General features: G+C 48.9%; 1 protein-coding gene across 1 annotated transcript in view; it reads right to left on the bottom strand.

Moving 5' to 3' along the window:
* Window positions 1–10,514, bottom strand: part of PITPNA (phosphatidylinositol transfer protein alpha) — a 39,263-nt gene extending 28,749 nt beyond the window's left edge. The window contains exons 1-3 of the mRNA XM_049858882.1: window positions 10,272–10,514; window positions 6,422–6,452; window positions 1,486–1,631 (exon numbers count right to left, since the gene is read on the bottom strand). Coding sequence (XP_049714839.1) covers window positions 1,486–1,631; window positions 6,422–6,452; window positions 10,272–10,291 — 197 coding nt within the window. The 5' untranslated portion in view covers window positions 10,292–10,514. The remainder of the gene's footprint in view (window positions 1–1,485; window positions 1,632–6,421; window positions 6,453–10,271) is intronic.
* Window positions 10,515–19,340: the final 8,826 nt, after the last annotated feature.

The raw sequence follows: 19,340 nt of genomic DNA, 5'->3' as shown, positions 1-19,340 counted from the left end.
GTGCCTCAAATCTAAGAAGACAGTCTACCCCTGTAAGAGCTCACTCAGAGGACCTCTTCCGAGATCCTTTCACTCACTGCCACACTCATTCAAGTGAATATGTCTATGTGCCAGGCATCAGCGATACATATAGAAACACTAAACAGATGTGGCTCTTGCCCTCAAGGAGTTTAATCACAGTCTAGCGGGAGGACAACCAGGCAAATGACAACATTGTGAGTATGTGCCATGATGGGATCAACACAGGGCTGAGCAGAGCACTGTGAGAATATGGGGAGAGCAGAATGTGGTGGACTGGGGAGGCTGCTGAGGGAACATGTGGAGAAAAAGTAAGACTTAGCTAGACAAAGGATGGGGGAAGTTCAGTGCAGCCAGTGAAGGGTATAAGATGGGGAATGGCAAGAGAATATGCGGAAGGTAAATCTTAGAAGATCTGTTAAGTTCTGTCAGAGAGTATAGACTTTGTCCCAAGGGCAAAGGGAAGCCATCTGTTGCTCTTATGCTGGGGAGTGACAGATTTGTCTTCCAGACAGAACACATGAAGGTGAGTGGAAGGCAGGGGGACCATTTAGGAGCTGCTGTAGAAATCCAGACAATCCATAAAAACCAAACCCATTCCCGTCAAGTTGATTCTGACTCATAGCAACCCCACAGGACAGAGTAGAACTGCTCCATAGGGTTTCCAAGGAGCAGCTGGGGGATTCAAACTGCTGACCTTTTGGTTAGCAGCCAAACTCTTAACCACTGTGTCACCAGGGCTCCAATTCAGGCAAGAGATGATGGAAAGAAATGGAAACGTTGGAAATATCAAGGAAATGGAATCAAACGAACTTGATTTGATCTGAGGGATGGAGAAGAGGTGGTGGTGAGCCCATGTTTCTGATCTGGGCAACGAGATGGCTGCCATGTTGAGGCACTGATGAACTTGTCTGTGTGAATCTATATATGACCCAGAAAGCCCACTTTTAGAAACATTTACTATAGATTTACACAGACAAGTTCATCAAGATTTATGCAAAAGAATTTTTACTGGAGCACTAAATTGTAAACATCTGAAAATAAGTATCAAAATACTATGTGTACTTTAAAAGTGAAAGAGTTATTATATGAATAAGTAACAAAGTAGCAAAGTGAAGACCAGCATGTATGATTCCATCTATGCAAAATACCAAGAAGGAAATCAACACGCATTTATACAGACATACACACGCATCCATCTGTATATTTGTATGTGCACAGACAATGAAAGGATTCGTAAGAAACTAAACAATATTACCTCTGGGGACTGGGAGTCTGGTGGGGCATGTATTCCTTTTAGAATTAAAAAAAAACAAAACTTTAAGAGAATGAAGTACCACCTACACCCACTTGCACAGTGAAACAACTTGGGCAACCAGCTAATAAACCGGAAACACCCGCCCCCCGCAATTACCCATTATCTCCACAACCAAGCCACCTTTCAGCCCTGCTGCTGTAGTCACATACCTCTGTAAGTGGTAGATCTTGTGTGTGTACTGGCCCTTTTCGCCATCCTTCTCATAGGGCTCGTTCACCAGGACCTCCACACCTTCGCCACCACCCGTTTCGTTTTTACTGGCCTCAGCCACAGAATACAGCTGCCCTACTTGATACTACGGAAACAGAGAGACAAAAGTTATTCTCAGCATAGAATCTTCTCGATGGTTACACATAGTCCAGTTGCTGGTAACTGTCCAATTAGATCGCTCGGGGATCCCTTCATCCGGAAACTCATTCTGGAGTTTCACGCAGGGCCTTGCCCAAATCCACCCACAACAACCAAGAAGGCTGCTCCAGGGCCTCTCTTTCTCCATCAGATGTGTTTCATTTCATCCTTCCCATTTTTCCCATCCTCCACCAGGGCTTACTAGGAACAAAGAGGCAGGTGAATATACTTAATCTCACACCACCATCCAGAAAACACATTACAGAATCCAAGGTAGCTTTTGCCCTGGGCCTGCCTCTGGTATCAAGATCCCCAAACAGGATCTAGGTTGGATGATAGAAGCCTCCTTATCCCATTCATTTAAACAGATCCTAAGACATGACTTCTTGTTACAGAAGTTGCTCAGTGCTCTGTGAAATCCACAACCACTGCTGTAGAAGTACCTCATCTACTTGCTTTTTTTCTCCAATGTTGGGTCCCTCCTCACCCTGCAAGCAGCTCAAAGAAGAGTCTTGCTGGCAGCCCAACCTCCTGGAGTTTTCCAGATTCCTGGTGGGGCTGAAGTAAGTGCTCCTGTCTCCCGTTTTAGACAGCACAGATTCCTACCCCACAGTCTGTGCTGGCTGGGTATGCCCTCTGTGTTGGCACCTACTAGATGGCAAAAGCCTGGTTTTCCTTTATTTGGGTCACATGCCACCCTATCAAGTCACCAGTCAAGATCACTGGCCTCCTCTGACCCCCTCTGGACAGCTTAGTGTTATGGCCAATGACCTGGGCAGTGCCAGGGCCTGGCCCTTCCGCCCCCTCCTGTGTGAGGGAAGCTGTCCAGAGGGAAAGTAAGTTGTGGGGGGGGAAAGCCCAGCAACATTAAACACAGGAAGTTCCGTCTATACCAAGGGATGCATCCTCCTCAATACTGTTGCCAGCCAAGCACAACAGCTTAAGGAGTATGAGAAAAAGGCAAAGAGTTTCTTGATTACTCAACATGTTGGGGGGATGGGGAGGAAGATAGAGGCTTTCCCCACCCTCTTCCCTGCTCCCCAAACTCCTGGAACTCCCAGGGCAAAGGACAAGGGTTTTTCTCTCTTCAGAAACTAAAAGAGAGGCTACATCTCTGGGCAGCTGCCATTTTAAACCTCTGCCTGCAGCAGCAAGGACCAGAGGCAGCTTCCCAGGAAGCCCGCTCTACCAGGCAGCATTCTAGGTACCGCCAGGGAAATTTCTGTGCAAGTCTGAAAGGCAAAGCAGCAGACAAGCACAATTCACTGCTCACACAAAGCTGAAAGAGCTTTAACTTCCAAAGCAAAAATCCAATACAAAGTGCCAAGGAAAGGTTCAGGTAGGAGATTAAGGCTCGGTTAATCCCATAAAGAGAAACAACTGGTGAGAGCCAGTCACCTTGACCTTGCTGATTCTGAGCAACATCAGTGCTGCCTCAATGCCTACCGGAAACCCCAAGGAGTCCCTGTTCCAAGTCCTCTCCCTGGCTGAGGCACACATAAAAATCCCTATAAAAAAAAAAAATCCCTGTGAAGTGGGTTAGGGCTTGGCTGAGCCAGGGTTCCTAAGGAGCAATAACTGTTTCAGAGAATATCTAACCACTGACTCAGCAATCATAAAGGACAGGCAGGGCAGAGGGTAGAGGGTACTATGTTCTGGCTGGTGGCGCTACTTGGGAAGGAGGCTTGAGGCAGAAACTAATCCCCTTTATTTGGTTCCTCTTCAGCTGCAGGAGTTAGAGGGCAGAGTCTAAGAGGATCATTCTGTTGGGCTGGCTTCTTCCCCCCTTTAATCCCTCTTGATATTTTGATCCTTTAATCCCAAGGAGACAAGTGAAGGCAGTTTTGTCAATCCCAAGGGGTAAGTAAGACTGGCCTCGACAAGCTACAAGTGAGGAACACTTTCTTCATGTCAGAGGATTCCCTCTGGTACTTGCTCCACACCCTCCCTGGAAAGCAGCCAGACTCAGATGGGGTGGGAAGGGAGGCCAGACCACTGAATCAGATAAAGAGCCCAGAAAGGAGCCCGGGAGAGCCTTCTCAGGCCTAGGGCAATTCTCTCTGCCCTTGAGATTTGTTCCCTAATCCCAAAGAACTAAGAAACTCAGCTAAGAGACCACACTGCTTTAGCAATCTGGGAGTGGGAGCCCCAGACAATGTAGTGGGCGGGCCTGAAATACTTATATGAAACATGGCATGAAAAACGGTAATGCTGTTGGTCCCACCCACATGGCCCTGTGGGGCTGGGTATCACAGGGGACAGTGCCTGGCATCTCTGGAAAACAGCCCGGCCCACAGTAGAGGGCAGGGAAAGGGTGGACTGACCTGAACCAGGAACCACTGATGGACACACCCATGTCAAACAGCCAGGGCTTTCTTGTTCTGCTCCAAATGCCTAGAAACCTTGTGCAGTATTAAGGCCAGAGGCTCTGCCAGCCAGAAGCTAATTCCTCCCCCAAGGTACTGATCCAGGCAATGAGGGTCCCTATTAAGACATGGCCTTCTCTTCTCTCTTCCTTTTTCCCCAAACTCAGAAAGCTCTGAGGACATCAAGTCATGGCCTCCAACTTGGGAAGTGAATCCGACAGTCACATGATGTGGCGCTGTTCCCATGGGAACTGTTGAATCAGGATGGGTTTATTGACAAAGACTCTGGGAAGGTCAATCATTACTTGTTCCTTGGTCCCAGCACTGAACTTCCTGGTTTTCTGGAACTAAGGTTCGAGCTTATCTCAACTCTACCCAGGACATGTGCTGCTTTCTCTTCAATGGTTTTTTGCTGAGACCCACTGACCACATCAGGCAGAGAGATGAATCTCAACCTATGCTTACTTCTCAAACTTCAGCTGAGACTTCAGGCTTTGATCACCCCACCCCACCACTTCCTCAGTGCTGTAGGAAAAACCACCACAAACTAAAAACAGACCTCAAGGCAAGAGTTCCCCTTTCCCTCTCTTCTTGGGCTCCAGAGTAAGCCCCTCTAGCCTTACTGCAGAGTAGCCAAGAGGTGCTCCAAGGACAGTGGTAGGCCCTTTGGTCTATAGCACTTCTCAGAGACACTCCCATCCCTATGCCATCAAGAAACTCCCTACAGAAAGATACAGACGAACATCCATTTCACCCCTAAACACCACAGTGCAGTAGCCTCAGGTTCCTAACTAGGGGCCAGGACCATCCTCTACAGCAGAGAGGAAGTCAGTGGACCTGCAAGAGCTGAGTTTCAGGGCAAGTCTGAAAGGCGACTCTGAAACTAAGATGAGGATTCAGACCCAAAGAATCATGCTGGGCCTTCCTGTTATGTCCTCTTGATTTGGAAAACCATTACTTGCTATTTTTAGTAAAGACAGCAAGGCCCCCAAGGGAGGTAGGTTAACAGGGCGCCCCCAAGCCAACACCTGTCAGCCCAGGCACCTACTTCCCGGGCCCCAGGTACATCTCAATTGTCTCCAGGGATCACAGCATATATCCAGCCCATCCCCTCTCTTCCCTAGGTTCCCCAGTCTTGTTTATTTTACCCTCCCTTCCAGAACTACCAGATGAAGCCCCCCTCCCCGGTCTCCACGGCTCTGATGAGATGTGCAGCCCACCACCCGAGACAATCTTCAAAGGATGGTGTGCCTGTCCACCCTTCTTCGGGGCCTAGAAGCTTGGATATTTATCTCAGCTAAAGAGCGCTGCAGGCTCTGTTGGCCTGATTTCATTTTTTAAAGGTCCATTTCATATTTGGAACAGAGTAGAAGTTATCACAGGAGCTTCATACTGACACCGCAGAAAAGGGAGATGAAGTCCAGTAACTGAGGGCACTGTACTGGCTGACAAACTACACCCAGACTCGAGCTTGACTAGATGCCCTCTGTAGGGGCCTGCAGATTCAGAAGGAAGCAAAGAGCAAGGCTGAGGCAAGAGAGGAGAGTGGAGGAAGTTCAGAGAGAGGGTGGGACAAGGGAGGCTCCGGGACAGGTCTCTGCTATCCAAGAGACCAATTCTGAGTCAGCATGGCCTATGAACCTTCTCGTGGCATAGCCTGCCGGATCCCTACACAGAGGCATGGCAGGCCTAGGAACCATAAAAGGGCAGAGGGCAAACCAAGCCTATTTCTTATTCCCTGCCCTCTGTAAAAGGAGGGCTCTGTATTTTTGTCTTCCCCAGCAGCTACCTACAGTGACTAGGGAGGGCCTTGTAGACTTCCTGCCCTGCTGGTTTGTTGCACAACCAGAGAGAGCCATGTACATCCGGGCAAGTCACGGAGGTCCCAGAAATGCACACATTTAATCTCATCAATAACATGCACCAAACATGCACGGTCCCAGCAGGTAAAAAGAGCTAGTTTTGTCTCTATTCAAACTCATCCAGAATGCCAACAGCTTGGGGCAGTTGCACACAAATGCTCAGTTATACAAAATAAGTGTCTGGTTCAAATGAAAAAAAAAAAAAAAACCCACTGCCATCAAGTCAATTCCAACTCATAATAACCCTATACAACAGAGTTTCCAAAAAGCACCTGGTGGATTTGAACTGCCAGCCTTTTGGTTAGCAGCCGTAGCTCTTAACCACTACACCACCAGGTTTTCCAAATGGAACCAGGAAAATTCACATCAAGCACTGGTAATCTCTACTTTAAAACAAATTGGAACACTATACAGAGGACCTGCAAAAGTTTGGGCCACCCAGGGCCCAACTTAGCCAAGGGTCATAAGCAATCATATACAACCACGGGCGGGAAGAAAAAAGAACTTACCTCATCTACAGACACGGGCAGGATGACTCGACTGTAAGAGAGGGAAAGCAGTGTCAACTTCAGGCTCTGAAATTGGCTTGAGGCTCTCAAAGCATCAACTTAGACCAGTACCCAACATTTTGTTACATATAATACTATATGCTCAATGTCAACAAACCCTGGGGCTAGGACCCTCTGTGCCCTTCTGGCATCCTATTTTGAACCCTGTGATTCGGTGCAAACCTGTCCTGTACCAGCCACTTCCCAGGTCTCTGACTCACATTTGGAGCAGGCTTCTTAGAGCCCCTCCCCTACTTACATTTTTCCATAAGACTTGCCAAATGAGTTCAGTAAAAGAGAGTCTAACACAGGAGAACCCACCCCCGTCAACTCTGAAACTAAGATGAGGATTCAGACCCAAAGAATCAGGCCCTGGCGTTTACATCTCTGTGGCCCTAACCTCCCGACAATAACCCTGAATAGCCCTCGAGGGGAAACCAGGAAGGGGCTGAGCTTCTTGGGCGCTTAATCACCCTAGGAGCATGTACCAACCTCTCTGCTCTGGGTCAGAACATGACAGCACAAGCTAATACCACAAAGCCACCAAAAGAGGCCACCCAGCTTGTGTCCTGACTTCCAGAAGCTGTCCAAAGGCACCCTAACTGATCACCTTCTTCTCTTCTCCATTTCAATGACCATCCATTATGGGAGGTACCGGCACTAACCTGATAGACAAGTCATACCAGCAAGCCCCTACAGTGGCCAGAGCTCCACAGAGGTGTGAGGACTAGTGGCACTCCTCCAGGTGGCTTGCGTTTGTAACCCAGAGCAACAGCTATCCCTCAGATCAAAGCTGTGAGGTCAGAGAGCCGAGACAAAAATCCTTGGTGTACTCATACAAATCAAGCCAGTTCCCAGACTCTGGGTAGAACTCGCTGGGCCCTTCTCTATCTTTTGTGCTTGGAGAAGCATGAGCTGCTATGCCCTCCTTCCTATGCGGTGGGTCCGCCAATCTGGCTCCTTGCTCCAGGCTGGTAGGTAGTCAGCTCACTAATTTCTAGTTCCACAAAGGTCCCCCAGGAAGCAAGAAGCATACAGAGGGGTCTCAGAAAAACATCACACTAAATGCAAGGCACCAAGCAGAAAAGTAACAGGAAAAACAAAATGGGCTCCAAGTCTTTACTTCCTGATAACAATTCCCCTCCTCCAGAACAAAGTCAAATAACATAAATCCTCCAGTTGACAGGATGCTGCTCCTGACGCTCTCCTCCCATTAGCAAAGGCCGACGGTGCAGAAAAGGACTCCCAACTCGGAGGCCAGAATTTCTGCACCCTCAGAAGAAACTTCCTAGAAAACAACGAGCCTTTTATGTTCAATAAAAGCAGCAAAAATCACATCCAAGAACATGCAAGAATCAAAATCAAGGAGAATCCTGTTAGAGGATGGAGCAGGAAAATCAACAGCAACAACTTTCAGATGCCAGGTGAGCACCAAGTCGCCCCCAAAAAGAGACTAGCACTGGCCAACTCCTGCATGATGCTCTGCGGTTGTTACTTTACAGCTGCCAACCCAGATGCTTCTCCCTTGCTTCTCAGAAGCAAAACCACCTCGGCAGCAAGAGGGTGTGATTCCAAAGGACTGGGCCACAGAGGCACTGCTGGGCTGGAACTCAGAGCTGTACTCACTTCGGTGTGACCTTCACTTGCACCCTTCCAGGCTGCAGCAGCAGCACTGCAGCCACAGCCAAGTGTCTCAGATACCCCCAGCCACCCAGGGATGCACACACGCACCCCAGCATACACAGAGCACAAGTCAGGAAGGAAATGCAGATGCCAGGCAGGCTCTGCATCCCCGGCCCTTTGGACCTTTCCTGGCAGGCTTCAAGAGGAGAACAAAGAGTGGGAAGGAAGTACCTCTCTTCAAAATTCACTCAGATCCCTTCTGGAGGGCCCTTCCTTTCCCTGCCTAATCTTCTTTTCAAAACTACAGCTTTCTACACATTCCAGGATTCATCTGGGAAATAGAAAAAAGGGTCAGGAGAATGAGAAAAGCCTGTCAGTTTGGACATTCAAGATTAAAACCCAAAGTGCACCATGCTCTCCTCCTCTTGGGATCCCAAGACTCCTCCTCCTCACCACATAAAGCTCCAAGCTCTGGCCAGAGCTGAAGTCAAGAAATAGAGCTGGAGCGCCCTCAAAATAATGTCCTTCAGATGATATGCTCGTCACCTGGGATGATGCCTGGGTCTCTGTTCCTTTTGTTATTCAAAGTTCCATACTATGTCCTATATGTCCTAAACACCTGCAAGGAGCAAGCCCGGTGGGGACAGGGCAAAGCACCTTCACCTGACAAAAATGGAAACAGCCTTCTGCACACCTGCCTGGCCCCTGACTGAGTCCCACCAGTTGGGTGCTACTTGGACTCCTCCCACTCCTGGGCTTTTGCTCCAAGGCTGCCCACTTGCCTCCCCCCAGGGCAGCACCGTTTCACTGTAAACTCTGCACACAGGCATCCCATCCCTCCCCTGTGGGGGGAAAGAAAAGTCCTGTGATGTGTACTTGCAGCCCTGCACTTCAGGGATGGGTCCTACTGTACTTGAAAGAATTAGCAGTCCAAACTCTACACATCCCTACACGTCACCCAGTTCCATGGATTTCAGGAATGAACCCATCTCCCTGCAACTCCCAGCAGGAGACACCAATTTCCCACCTTCCCACCCCCAGTCACTACTCAAGAATTCCCTCAGTCTTCACTGCCTTTCCTCAATTAATGGCTTCGTGGAAAACTCAATTGCTCAAAGCAATTTCCCCATCTCTTTGCACCAAGACTGTGAATCCCCTAGAAACTAGCTGCCACTGCCCCTGCTCCAGTTTAACAATCGCCTAAAGACAGGCTGCTCCTGCCCCGCCTCCAGTTTAACAGGTATATTCTTTCACAAACATACTCTCTTTCAGGACTGTCCTCTGCCCTGGTAACATCCTAGCCCTCTCCACCACCGTAACTCCCTCACTATCACTTCAGGCCCTGCGTGAATATCATCTGGACTCAAGTGTTCCCAAGGACCTCCTGGTCATCCCAAGCTTTTCTCCCAAATGCCTCCTCTTGTGCACCTACCACTGGGCACCATGTCACTCCAGCCAGCCCTTATCTCAGTCCCTGCTGCTCTATCTCCTCGGACCCTTCCCGTCACCCTAACCTCATCCATACTCCCTAGCCGTTTTCCTCTGTCTGCATATTACAATCCTTCTCCTGATACATAAGACAGCCACTCAAACCCCAGGTTCCCCTCAGCACTCCTCCCACCATCTCAACTCCAGTCCCTAAACTGTCTCTTCTTGGCCTCTTAGTACTGTTCAGCTCTCAAACCCCTCCCCAGGACTCCAACCCTGCCTGCCCTGGTGTGACTGGTCCTCAGCCCCTCAGACAACTCCTCCCTCTCCCATGCGTCCCCTCAGCCCCTCCTGCAGTTCCTCGTCCTTTCGCTCCCCCAGGAGGACCATCCCACAGCCCCTCCTCAGGTCCTGTCCAGCTCACGGTTCCCTCGGCTCGTCCGCAGGCCCTTCTCCGAACCTGTCCAGCTCTCACTGTCCCCTTGAGCCCACTTCAGGTCCTGTCCGGCCCTCATTGTCCCCTGGGCATCTCCTCAGGCCTATTCGGCCCTCTCCAATCCCCTCGGCCCCACCTCGGGCCCTACCCGGCCCTCGCTGTCCCCTTGGCCCCTGCTGGGTCGCCGAACAGCCCACCCGGGGCTCTCCGTCCTCTCGGCCCCCGTCCGGCCACTGCACGCCCGCACCCGGGCCGTCGGCCACCCGGTCGCCACCCCCGTCCCTCCCGTCCTCCTGGCTCCCGCGCGGCCGCCTGGACACTCACTACTCCTTGAGCAGCACCATGTCGCTTCGCGGCTCGGCGGCTGCCTGCTGCCCGCCCGGCCTCCCGCCCGCTTCCCGGCGGCCGCTCTCCCCGTGGCCCGGCCCGGCCCGGCTGCCTGTGCGCCTTCGTCGTGGTCTGCTCCGTCCCCGCCGCTCTCGCTGCGGTCGCCGCGCCGGCTCCCGCTGCCCCGGCCTCGCCGCCTCCCGCGCCGCTGCCGACGCCGCCCAGAGCTCCGGTTCCGCAGCGCCGCGCGGGGGCGGGGCGTCTCTGCGGCAACCAGAGCGTCACACGCAGCGGTGCGCGCTGACCTCATGCGGAGGCGGAGCCTTCTCGGGCCCGCCCCCTCCCTTCCTTAAACGGGCCGCGGCGTCGGCGTCAGCCTCCGAGGTGGGCCCCGGGCGCGTGCACGACGCCGATGGACGGCGGAGCAGACGCCGAGGCATCCAGCGGAGGCCTAAGCTGTGACTGTTCTTTTGCAGCCGGAACGGATGCACGTACATACTTGGGCCTCTCCAGTGGGGTAGATTGAGATTCAGGAAAAAATTGCGTCCAATTACATTAATAATAGCCAAATCTACGGAGGGCTCGCTATGTGCGAATACTCTTCTAAGTGCTTTACTCCTCACAACTACCCTGCCAGAAAGGCGCTATTACTGACGCTATATTGCAGGTAAGGAGAGGCTAAGAGGCTTGCCCAAGGTCCATAGCTAGCTTGTGATGAAGCTGAGATTTTAACCTAGCAGCCTGAGTATCATTCACCCAATAAATATTTGCAGAGTCTCTGCTGTACTAAGCCTTGGTCTTTTGTTAAGTGAACAAGCCAGATGCGGTCTAGCCCTCACTGAACTCAGGGTCAAGTGGGGCTAGATAGAACCAGGCAATTAGAATGAAAAGGGCTGTGGTCGGTGAAACACAGTTTTCCTGGGATTACACCTAAGAGGCACCTTAGTGAGGGGTGTAGTCAGGGGAAGGCTTCCGGGAGGAAGAGATTCTAAGTTGAAGTCTGAAGGGGGCTGGGGAGAGAAAAACATACCAGGCAGAGTGAGTAGTCTGTACAAAGTCTGTGAGGCATGAGGAAGAGCATGGTGTATTTAGGGAACTGAAAGAGGTGACTAGAAGAGTTTGGGAGCTCAGAGGCCTTGTAAGAGGTGAGGTCAGTGGGACCAGATAATGAAGTCCCTGGTGGATAGTAATAAAGTGTTTGAAGTCCATCCTAAGAGCTGTGAAAAGGCACCTAAGCGTTTTAAGCAGTAATGTGAGTAGTTTGGGTGTTGGAAAGCTCACTCTAGCTGCTGGGTAGAAAGGGAAAGAAGGGGGCCAGAGCAGAAGCAGGGAAACCAGTTAGGAGGCTGCTGCAGACATCCAAGTGGATGGTCCCAGACAGAGCTGGAGAAAAATGTAGAACAAAATTCTAACTCACAAAAAAAAAAAAAAAAAACCCAGACTTACTGGTCTAACAGAGACTGGAGAAACCCTGAGAGTATGGTCTCTGGACACCCTTTTAACTCAGTAATGAAGTCACTCCTGAGGTTCACCCTTCAGCTAAAGATTAGACAGGCCCATAAAACGAAATGAGACTAAAGGGGCACACCAGCCCAGGGGCAAGGACTGGAAGGCAGGAGGGAACAGAAAAGCTGGTAACAGGGAACCCAAGGTCAAGAAGGGGAGAGTGTGGACATGTTGTAGGGTTGGTAACCAATGTCACGAAACAGTATATGTACTAATTATTTAATGAGAAGCTAGTTTGTTCAGTAAACCTTCATTTAAAGTACAAAAGTAATAATAATAATTTTAAAAAAGTCAAGTGGGTGGAGTCTACACTAGTATAGTGGTGGAAGGGGAGACAAGGAAGGGATGGATTCAGGAGTAACCCAGGAGGTAAAATCAGCAAGACTTGTTGACTGATTTGCTGAGAAGGAAGAGCGAGGAAGGAGGAGAGAAAACCACCCCGGTTTCTGGCCTGGGAGCCTGAGTGGACCGTACTGCCTTCTCGGCGAACATGGGAAAGTCAGGCTTGCTGAGGAGAAGATGATGACTCCATCACTGAGGGAGATGGTAAGTGGGCCACCCAAGCTAAGGACTTGGGAGGGGAGAGTAGGCAGGTGGCTATTCGGGGCCCTAGAGGTTGAAGACACCTAATTAATTAGTACTCCACCAGTCATCAGGCCACTCCCAGTCACCTCCCTATCACATGTCACTCACCTCCTCTAAGTTGTTTTGCCCTCTGGAGAGCCTCAGATGGGTCCAGGTCTAACTGGTTCAGAATGGTCAGACATGCACAGAACAGACAAAGATGACCAACAGACAACCCCGGGCTGCCACGCATGCTCAGTAACACAAGAGAACTCATGTCGAGGAACGAAAAGACTTATGTCAAGGAACCAAAATCACCAAACATACATCATTTGCTGTAGCCAAACCCATTTCAAAAGAGAAGAGTCCATCAGCCACTTCCATGCTAGTCTTAGCCCCGCCTCATAGTGAGTAATCAATAGAAACTATGAATAGTTAAAACTCCCTGATCCTGCCCACTGCCTTCCTCACCCTACATGGATACGTAAAATTATAAAATGTGAGTGCTCCCTCAAACCAAGGAATTCAATCTGAGGTTGATAACTCTGAGTTCCTGCTTGCTAGCCTGTGAAATAAACACTTTTCTTCCTCTCAGAACCAGCGTCTGAGAGTTTAACTTCTTGCACGCTGAGCACGGATGCATTGGTCTGGTTTCACAGCCACATCACTGTCAAACTGTGACTGATGTCCCAGGATGCTCTGAGTATCACATGTGGGGGCCACTTGTTCATTGACTCCTAGAGTGGAAGCATGGACAGCCTCAGAAATCCAAGCACAATGCCCCTGAGGGAAGGCCAAGAAAGGGAACATTATGACCCCAAATCCATGATCAAATGAGTAGCCTGGACCTTAGTCCCGCAGCCCCTCACACTTAGAGCTTTCTCTCCTACATTACATCAATGAACATTATTCAACAAGTGCCATGTGCTGGCTCCCTCCTGGAAGTAACCAGGCCCTCCCCCCAGGGAACTTGCAGTTGGAAAACCTATATTTATGCATTCACACAATGAATATTGATTGAGCACCTGGTCCTGTCCTAAGGCCTTTTTCTAGGCACTGAGGATATAGGGTTGAGCAAGAAAGATGTGGTCCTTCCCTTGCTGCGTGGGGGTAATAAAATATAAATAAATATAGAAAATAATTTCAACTAGTGATATCTTAGTTATCTAGTGCTCCTGTAACAAAAAGTACCACAAGTGAGTGGCTCTAGGAGGAGGTCCTTTTTATTGGTAGCCCCAGGAATTCCTTGGACTTCCTTGGTGTTCTTTGCTGTTCCTTGGCATCTGTCTCCCCGCCCCCTACCCCCATGTGTTTCTCTGTGTCTATTCTGCCCTTTTTATAACTCAGTAGTGATTAAATTTGTTGTTGTTGTTGGTTGCCATTGAGTCAGTTCCAACTCATGGTGACCCTATGTACAACAGAATTAAATGTTGTCTGGTCCTGCACCATTATCGCGATCACTAGTATGCCTTCCAACCTAAGGGGCTCATTCTCCAACTCCTATATCAGACAATGTTCTGTTGTGATTAGGTATGACCTCATTAACATAAAAGAAAAGCCCTATTTCCAAGGAGGGTCATATTTACAGGTACAGGCTTAGGATTTTAACACGTATTTTGGGGGAACACGATTCATTGTATGTTGTTGTTGTTAGGTGCCGTCGAGTTGGTTCCGACTCATAGTGACCCTGTGCACAACAGAACAAAACACTGCTGGGTCCTGCACCATCCTTACAATTGTTATTATGCTTGAGCTCATTGTTGCAGCCGCTGCATCAATCCACCTCCTGGAGGGTCTTCCTCTTTTCCGCTGACCCTGTACTTTGCCAAGCATGATGTCCTTCTCCAGGGACTGATCCCTTCTGACAACATGTCCAAAGTATGTAAGATGTAGTCTTGCCATCCTTCTTTTAAGGAGCATTCCGATTGTACTTCTTCCAAGACAGATTTGTTCGTTCTTTTGGCAGTCCATGGTATATTCAATATTTTTCACAGCCCCACAATTCAAAGGTGTCAATCCTTCTTCAGTCTTCCTTATTCATTGTCCATCTTTCACATGCATATTATGGGATTGAAAATACCATGGCTTGGGTCAGGCGCACCTTAGTCTTCAAGGTGACATCTTTGCTCTTCAACACTTTAAAGAGGTCTTCTGTAGCAGATTTACCCAATGCAATGCATTTCTTGATTTCTTGACGTCTGCTTCCATGGCTGTTCATTGGGATCCAGGTAAAATGAAACCCTTGACAGCTGCAATCGTTTCTCTGTTTATCATGATGTTGCTCATTGGTCCATTTGTGAGGATTTTTGTTTTCTTTATGTTGAGGTACAATCCATACCGAAGGCTTGTCTTTGATCTTCATTAGTAAGTGCTTCAAGTCCTTTTCACTTTCAGCAAGCAAGGTTGTGTCATCTGCATAACATAGGTTGTTAATGAGTCTTCCTTGAATCCTGATGCCCTGTTCTTCTTCATATAGTCCAGCTTCTCGTATTATTTGTTCAGCATACAGATTAAATAGGTATGGTAAAAGAATACAATCCTGACGTACACCTTTCCTGACTTTAAACCAATCAGTATCCCCTTGTTCTGTCCGAACAACTGCCTCTTGATCTATGTAAAGGTTCCTCATGAGCACAATTAAGTGTTCTGGAATTCCCATTCTTCGCAATGTTATCCATAATTTGTTATGAACCACACAGTTGAATGACTTTGCATAGTCAATAAAACAAAGGTAAACATCCTTCTGGTATTCTCTGGTTTCAGCCAGGATCCATCTGACGTCAGCAATGATATCCCTGGTTCCATGTCCTCTTCTGAAACCAGCCTGAATTTCTGGCAGTTCCCTGTTGATATACTGCTGCAGCCGTTTTTGAATGATCTTCAGCAAAATTTTGCTTGCGTGTGATATTAATGATATTGTTCTATAATTTCCGCATTCGGTCATTCTATAACAACTGAAAAATGTTATACAAAAAGCTAACCAGGGTGAATGTGGGGTATGGGCAGTGACGCGTGACATTGGTCAGGTAGTCAGGGAGGACCCCTTGGAGGAGGTGATGTTTAGACGGAGACCTGAATGTTAGAGGAATTGTTGTTAAACTGGTTCTAAGGTGATAAGAGTTGAGACAACATGGAGACTGGAGGGCTGTGCTGAGCACTGGGGGAAATGAAAAACCAAAACAAAAGCCAAAATACTTGAGAAACAGACTCTGTCCTTTAGGAGCTCACAGAGAGGAGATTTTGAAGGTGCAAGGAAACTGTAATTACCGACCCATCAAAGTAGCATGCAATAAAGCTGAATGTGCCTGCCGGAAAAGGTCTGAGAAGAGACATTGTGGGCTGGTGGGGTGTGGGAAGCGTCTTGGGACACTGGGGACTTGAGCCGGATTTGGCTCAGAAGAGAGAGTGACATCTCAGGAGGTCAGTTAGCTTATGCCAAAGGTGCAGAGGGAAGATTCTACAGGGGTGGAGTTTGAGGGGTGGGGAGACCGGAGCAGGGCCTCTGGTTACAGCATGAATGGAAAATCTCAGGGGCATACAGGTTGGGCTGAGGGTGAGGAGCTTTGAATGCTGAGGTAGAAAATGGTACCCTGTACCCGTTTGAAGGCCTTCCTTAAACAGACCCCCTTCCTCATCACCCAGATTCAACTATTATCAAGATTTGGCCACTCTCGCTTCATTTCTTTTCGGAAGCTTGTTGAAGCAGAGTTCAGACGTCATGGTATATCTCCCCTCCACGTTTCAGTGTGGATTCTAGAAAGAAGGGTATTTTCTTACAATGCCACAATCAGCTTCACAAAATTAACAATTTCTTGATAGTATTTCATACCCAGTTCATATTCAGATATCCCCAGTTATCTAAAAAATGTCATTTTATAGTTTCTTTTAGATAAGTTCAGTATCCACACAAGGCTCCCACATTATTTTTTTTCTCATGTATTATTTTTAGTTGTTCTGTTTCATATGTCTCTTTTTCTCTGGCAACCTTTGCGTCAGATATGCATAGCGGTTGTCCTTTAAATGCAAGACTACAAGTCACTCTCCCTGTGCCCTGCTGTGAGCCAACGGTCCCACTCTGGGAAGAGACAGCCTGAAGCCTCATGCCTTGAAATCCCAGCCATACTAGTTCCTAGCTGTGTGACCTTGGACAAGTCATGTAACCTCTCTGTGCCTCAGGTTCTTTATCTGTAAAATGGGCATAATGCCTCCTGTGATTGCTGGGAAGCATCAGAGGAGGCAATGGACATAAAGCAGTTTCGTGTAATACACGGCACATTTCCATATTATTATTATTGGTGGAAGGGGTGTCGTGAGGAAGGAGGAAGGGACACTACTGCTCCCCAAAACCACATCTACATGCTCCAAGCTTACATGAGGAAAAAGAGAAAGAAATGAATATTGAGTGTTACACCTGTCTCTCTTTGTCTGTCTGTCTCTGTACCTCTGTCTTTTTTCCATCTCTCTAGGTCCCTCTCCCTCTCTCTCTTCCTGTTTCTCCTCCTGGTCTCTTTGTATCTCTGTCTCTCTCTGTTTTGTCTGTCTCTATCTCTCTCTGTTCCTCCTCTCTTTGTCTCTCTGTCTCTGTATTTCTATCTCCTTCTGTTTCTCTGTGTCTCTCTCTGTCCCTCTGTCTTTGCACTTCACATCACTGTGTCTGCCTCTCCTTTATCTCTCTCTCATTGTCTCTCGTGTCTCTCTCTGTGCTTCTTTAACTGTCTTTACCACGGTTTATGTCTCTCCTCTTTGGGTCTTTCTCTGCCCCTCCCTCTCTCTGTCTCTCTCCATCTCTGTTTCTCTGTTACTCGACTCTGGGCAATGCCCCTTCAGCCTGTGTTTCTTTCATCTTCTCTTTGCAGTGTCTCCTTTTCCCCTGTCTGTCTGCTCTCTTGTGCTGTCTTGGTCTCTCTCCCTCCTCTTTGTGTCTATGGGTCTTGGGGTTTCAGCCCCCGCCTGGTTTCTCCTGGCTGGCTGGCCCTCATTACCACCTCACCTACCACCTCGGTTACTGCCGTCCCTGTAACCCATCTCTGGGTATTGCGGGGAGACTGTGTTTCACTCTTTCTATCTTCTGCGCTGTCCCTTTCTGGCTGGGAAGAGCAGGCTCTTCTCCCAGCCTCTGCCTCAGTCTGGCTCAGTCTCTTTTCTGTTTCTTTCCACCTCTCTGTCTTTTAAAATTTAATTCCAAAAATATCTATTGAGCAACTATTACATCCCAGGCACCTTTCTAGGCATGGGGGAAATAGCAATGACCAAGGCAAGGCAGGGGCCAGCCTGCAAGGAGCTTTCATTCAACCGGGGAGACACATCAGACAGAAGACCGGACAGGTAAATGACCCATGGCTGGTTGGTTGTTCCCGTGGGGAGGGGCTCAGGCCTGGGAGGACGAGCTGGCTCTGCGCTGAGCTTCGCCTGCAGTTCCCCATTCCTAAACAGGAGCTGTGGGCCATACTAGGATGAAGCCATACTAGGGTGTTTACCCATTTGCTCACTCAACAGCATTCATTAGGAATCTACTGTGCACGGGTGGGGCAGGGGAGACAAAGGTGAACGGAATAAGGCCCCAGCCTGCATAGGGCCACAAGCTAATGCAGGAGGAGGTAAATACAGGATCTGCTGAGGTTCAGGAAGTGCACAGCTGGTGCTTCCGGAGCCCAAAGGAGGTGAAGAAGCCTTTTACCTCCTTCTCATCTCTCTTCCTACCTCTGACAAGAGGGCCTGCAGAGGGCTAAAAACAATTCAAACTAGCTGTTATATTAAAAAAAATATTTTTGATCCAACGTTTTACAAGGGGGATGGAAAAATCATAGAAAATGAATGAACCTTGAAAACGCTGTGCTGAATGAAGTCAGTCAGTCACAAAAGGACCAGTATTGTATGATATCACTAATATGAAATACATGGACCAGGCAAATATGTAGAGATCAGAGTTCCTTAGTGGTTCCCAGGGGTGAGAGGGAGGGGGAAGGACAAATCGTTGCTTAGGAAGCACTGAGTTTCTGTTTATGGCAATAGGACATTTGGCAATGGATAGTGTGATGGTTGCATGACATGACTGATATAATTGGGGTCACTGAACTGTACATGTGAAAAATGCTGAATCGGCAAATGTTGTGTTATCTATATTTTTGCAACAATCAAAAAATTTTAAAAATCAGGATTTCAAGCTTCTCTTGCAAAAATCAGAAGATCTAGCAACACGGGTCCTCGTTCCCACATGACAGTAATTGGTCAGAGCTGCCTCAAGGCTGTCCCCTTAGATGGGGGTTGTGGCTTCCAGGTCTTTATAGTCCCCTTTTGTGTCCCTGACATGGAGGTCAAAGTCTAGTTGCCCCTTTATCATTGTAGAGCTTACACTGTGACTTTACTTATATCAGAGAAATACGTCTCTGGCTCTCTGCTGTCTCCATTAAAAGTAGGAGAATTAAAGGTAGGCCACAAAGGGGTGTGGCAGAGCCCTAGCCAGTTACCTGCCTGGCCCCTGCTGGCTTAGAGTCTGCAAGCCTAACAAGAAGCACACATACCTCTCTGCCCCTGGCTGATCATTCCTTATCCACTTGGCTACCTAGCTCCCTTCCCTGGGCCTCAAGCCCCTTCCACTCTGTCAGGGTCAGGGGCTAGGTCCCAGGCAATCAGGACAACCCTCTCCCTTCCCTGACTAGGCGGGGGTCTCCTCTCCCTGGGGCTTCTCTGGAGAGACCCAGTGACTGTCTCTGTCCTGCTGCTCCACTGCCCAGGTCTCTGGTGGCAGGGTGGCTGGCTTCTGTGGGAGACCTGTAGGAAGAGCAGCCACACCTAAGACGTTGCCTTGGGACAAAAGAAAAGGGGCAATGGCAAGTTCCCATTAGAACCAGAATCACCAAAAGTGTTGGTCTCCCACCCAGAAAAGTCCCTTACCCTGTCCCTCCCCTGCCTCCACAAGTGGGAGCACAGAGGCCAAACCAGCAAAGCGGAGACATGGTGGGTGCGGGGGGCGGGGGGAGGGGGTGTGGAGGTCAG

The sequence above is a fragment of the Elephas maximus genome, chromosome 19 (genome assembly GCF_024166365.1).
Source record: "Elephas maximus indicus isolate mEleMax1 chromosome 19, mEleMax1 primary haplotype, whole genome shotgun sequence".
NCBI lineage: Eukaryota > Metazoa > Chordata > Mammalia > Proboscidea > Elephantidae > Elephas > Elephas maximus.
This window is presented reverse-complemented; position numbering and strand designations above follow the sequence as displayed.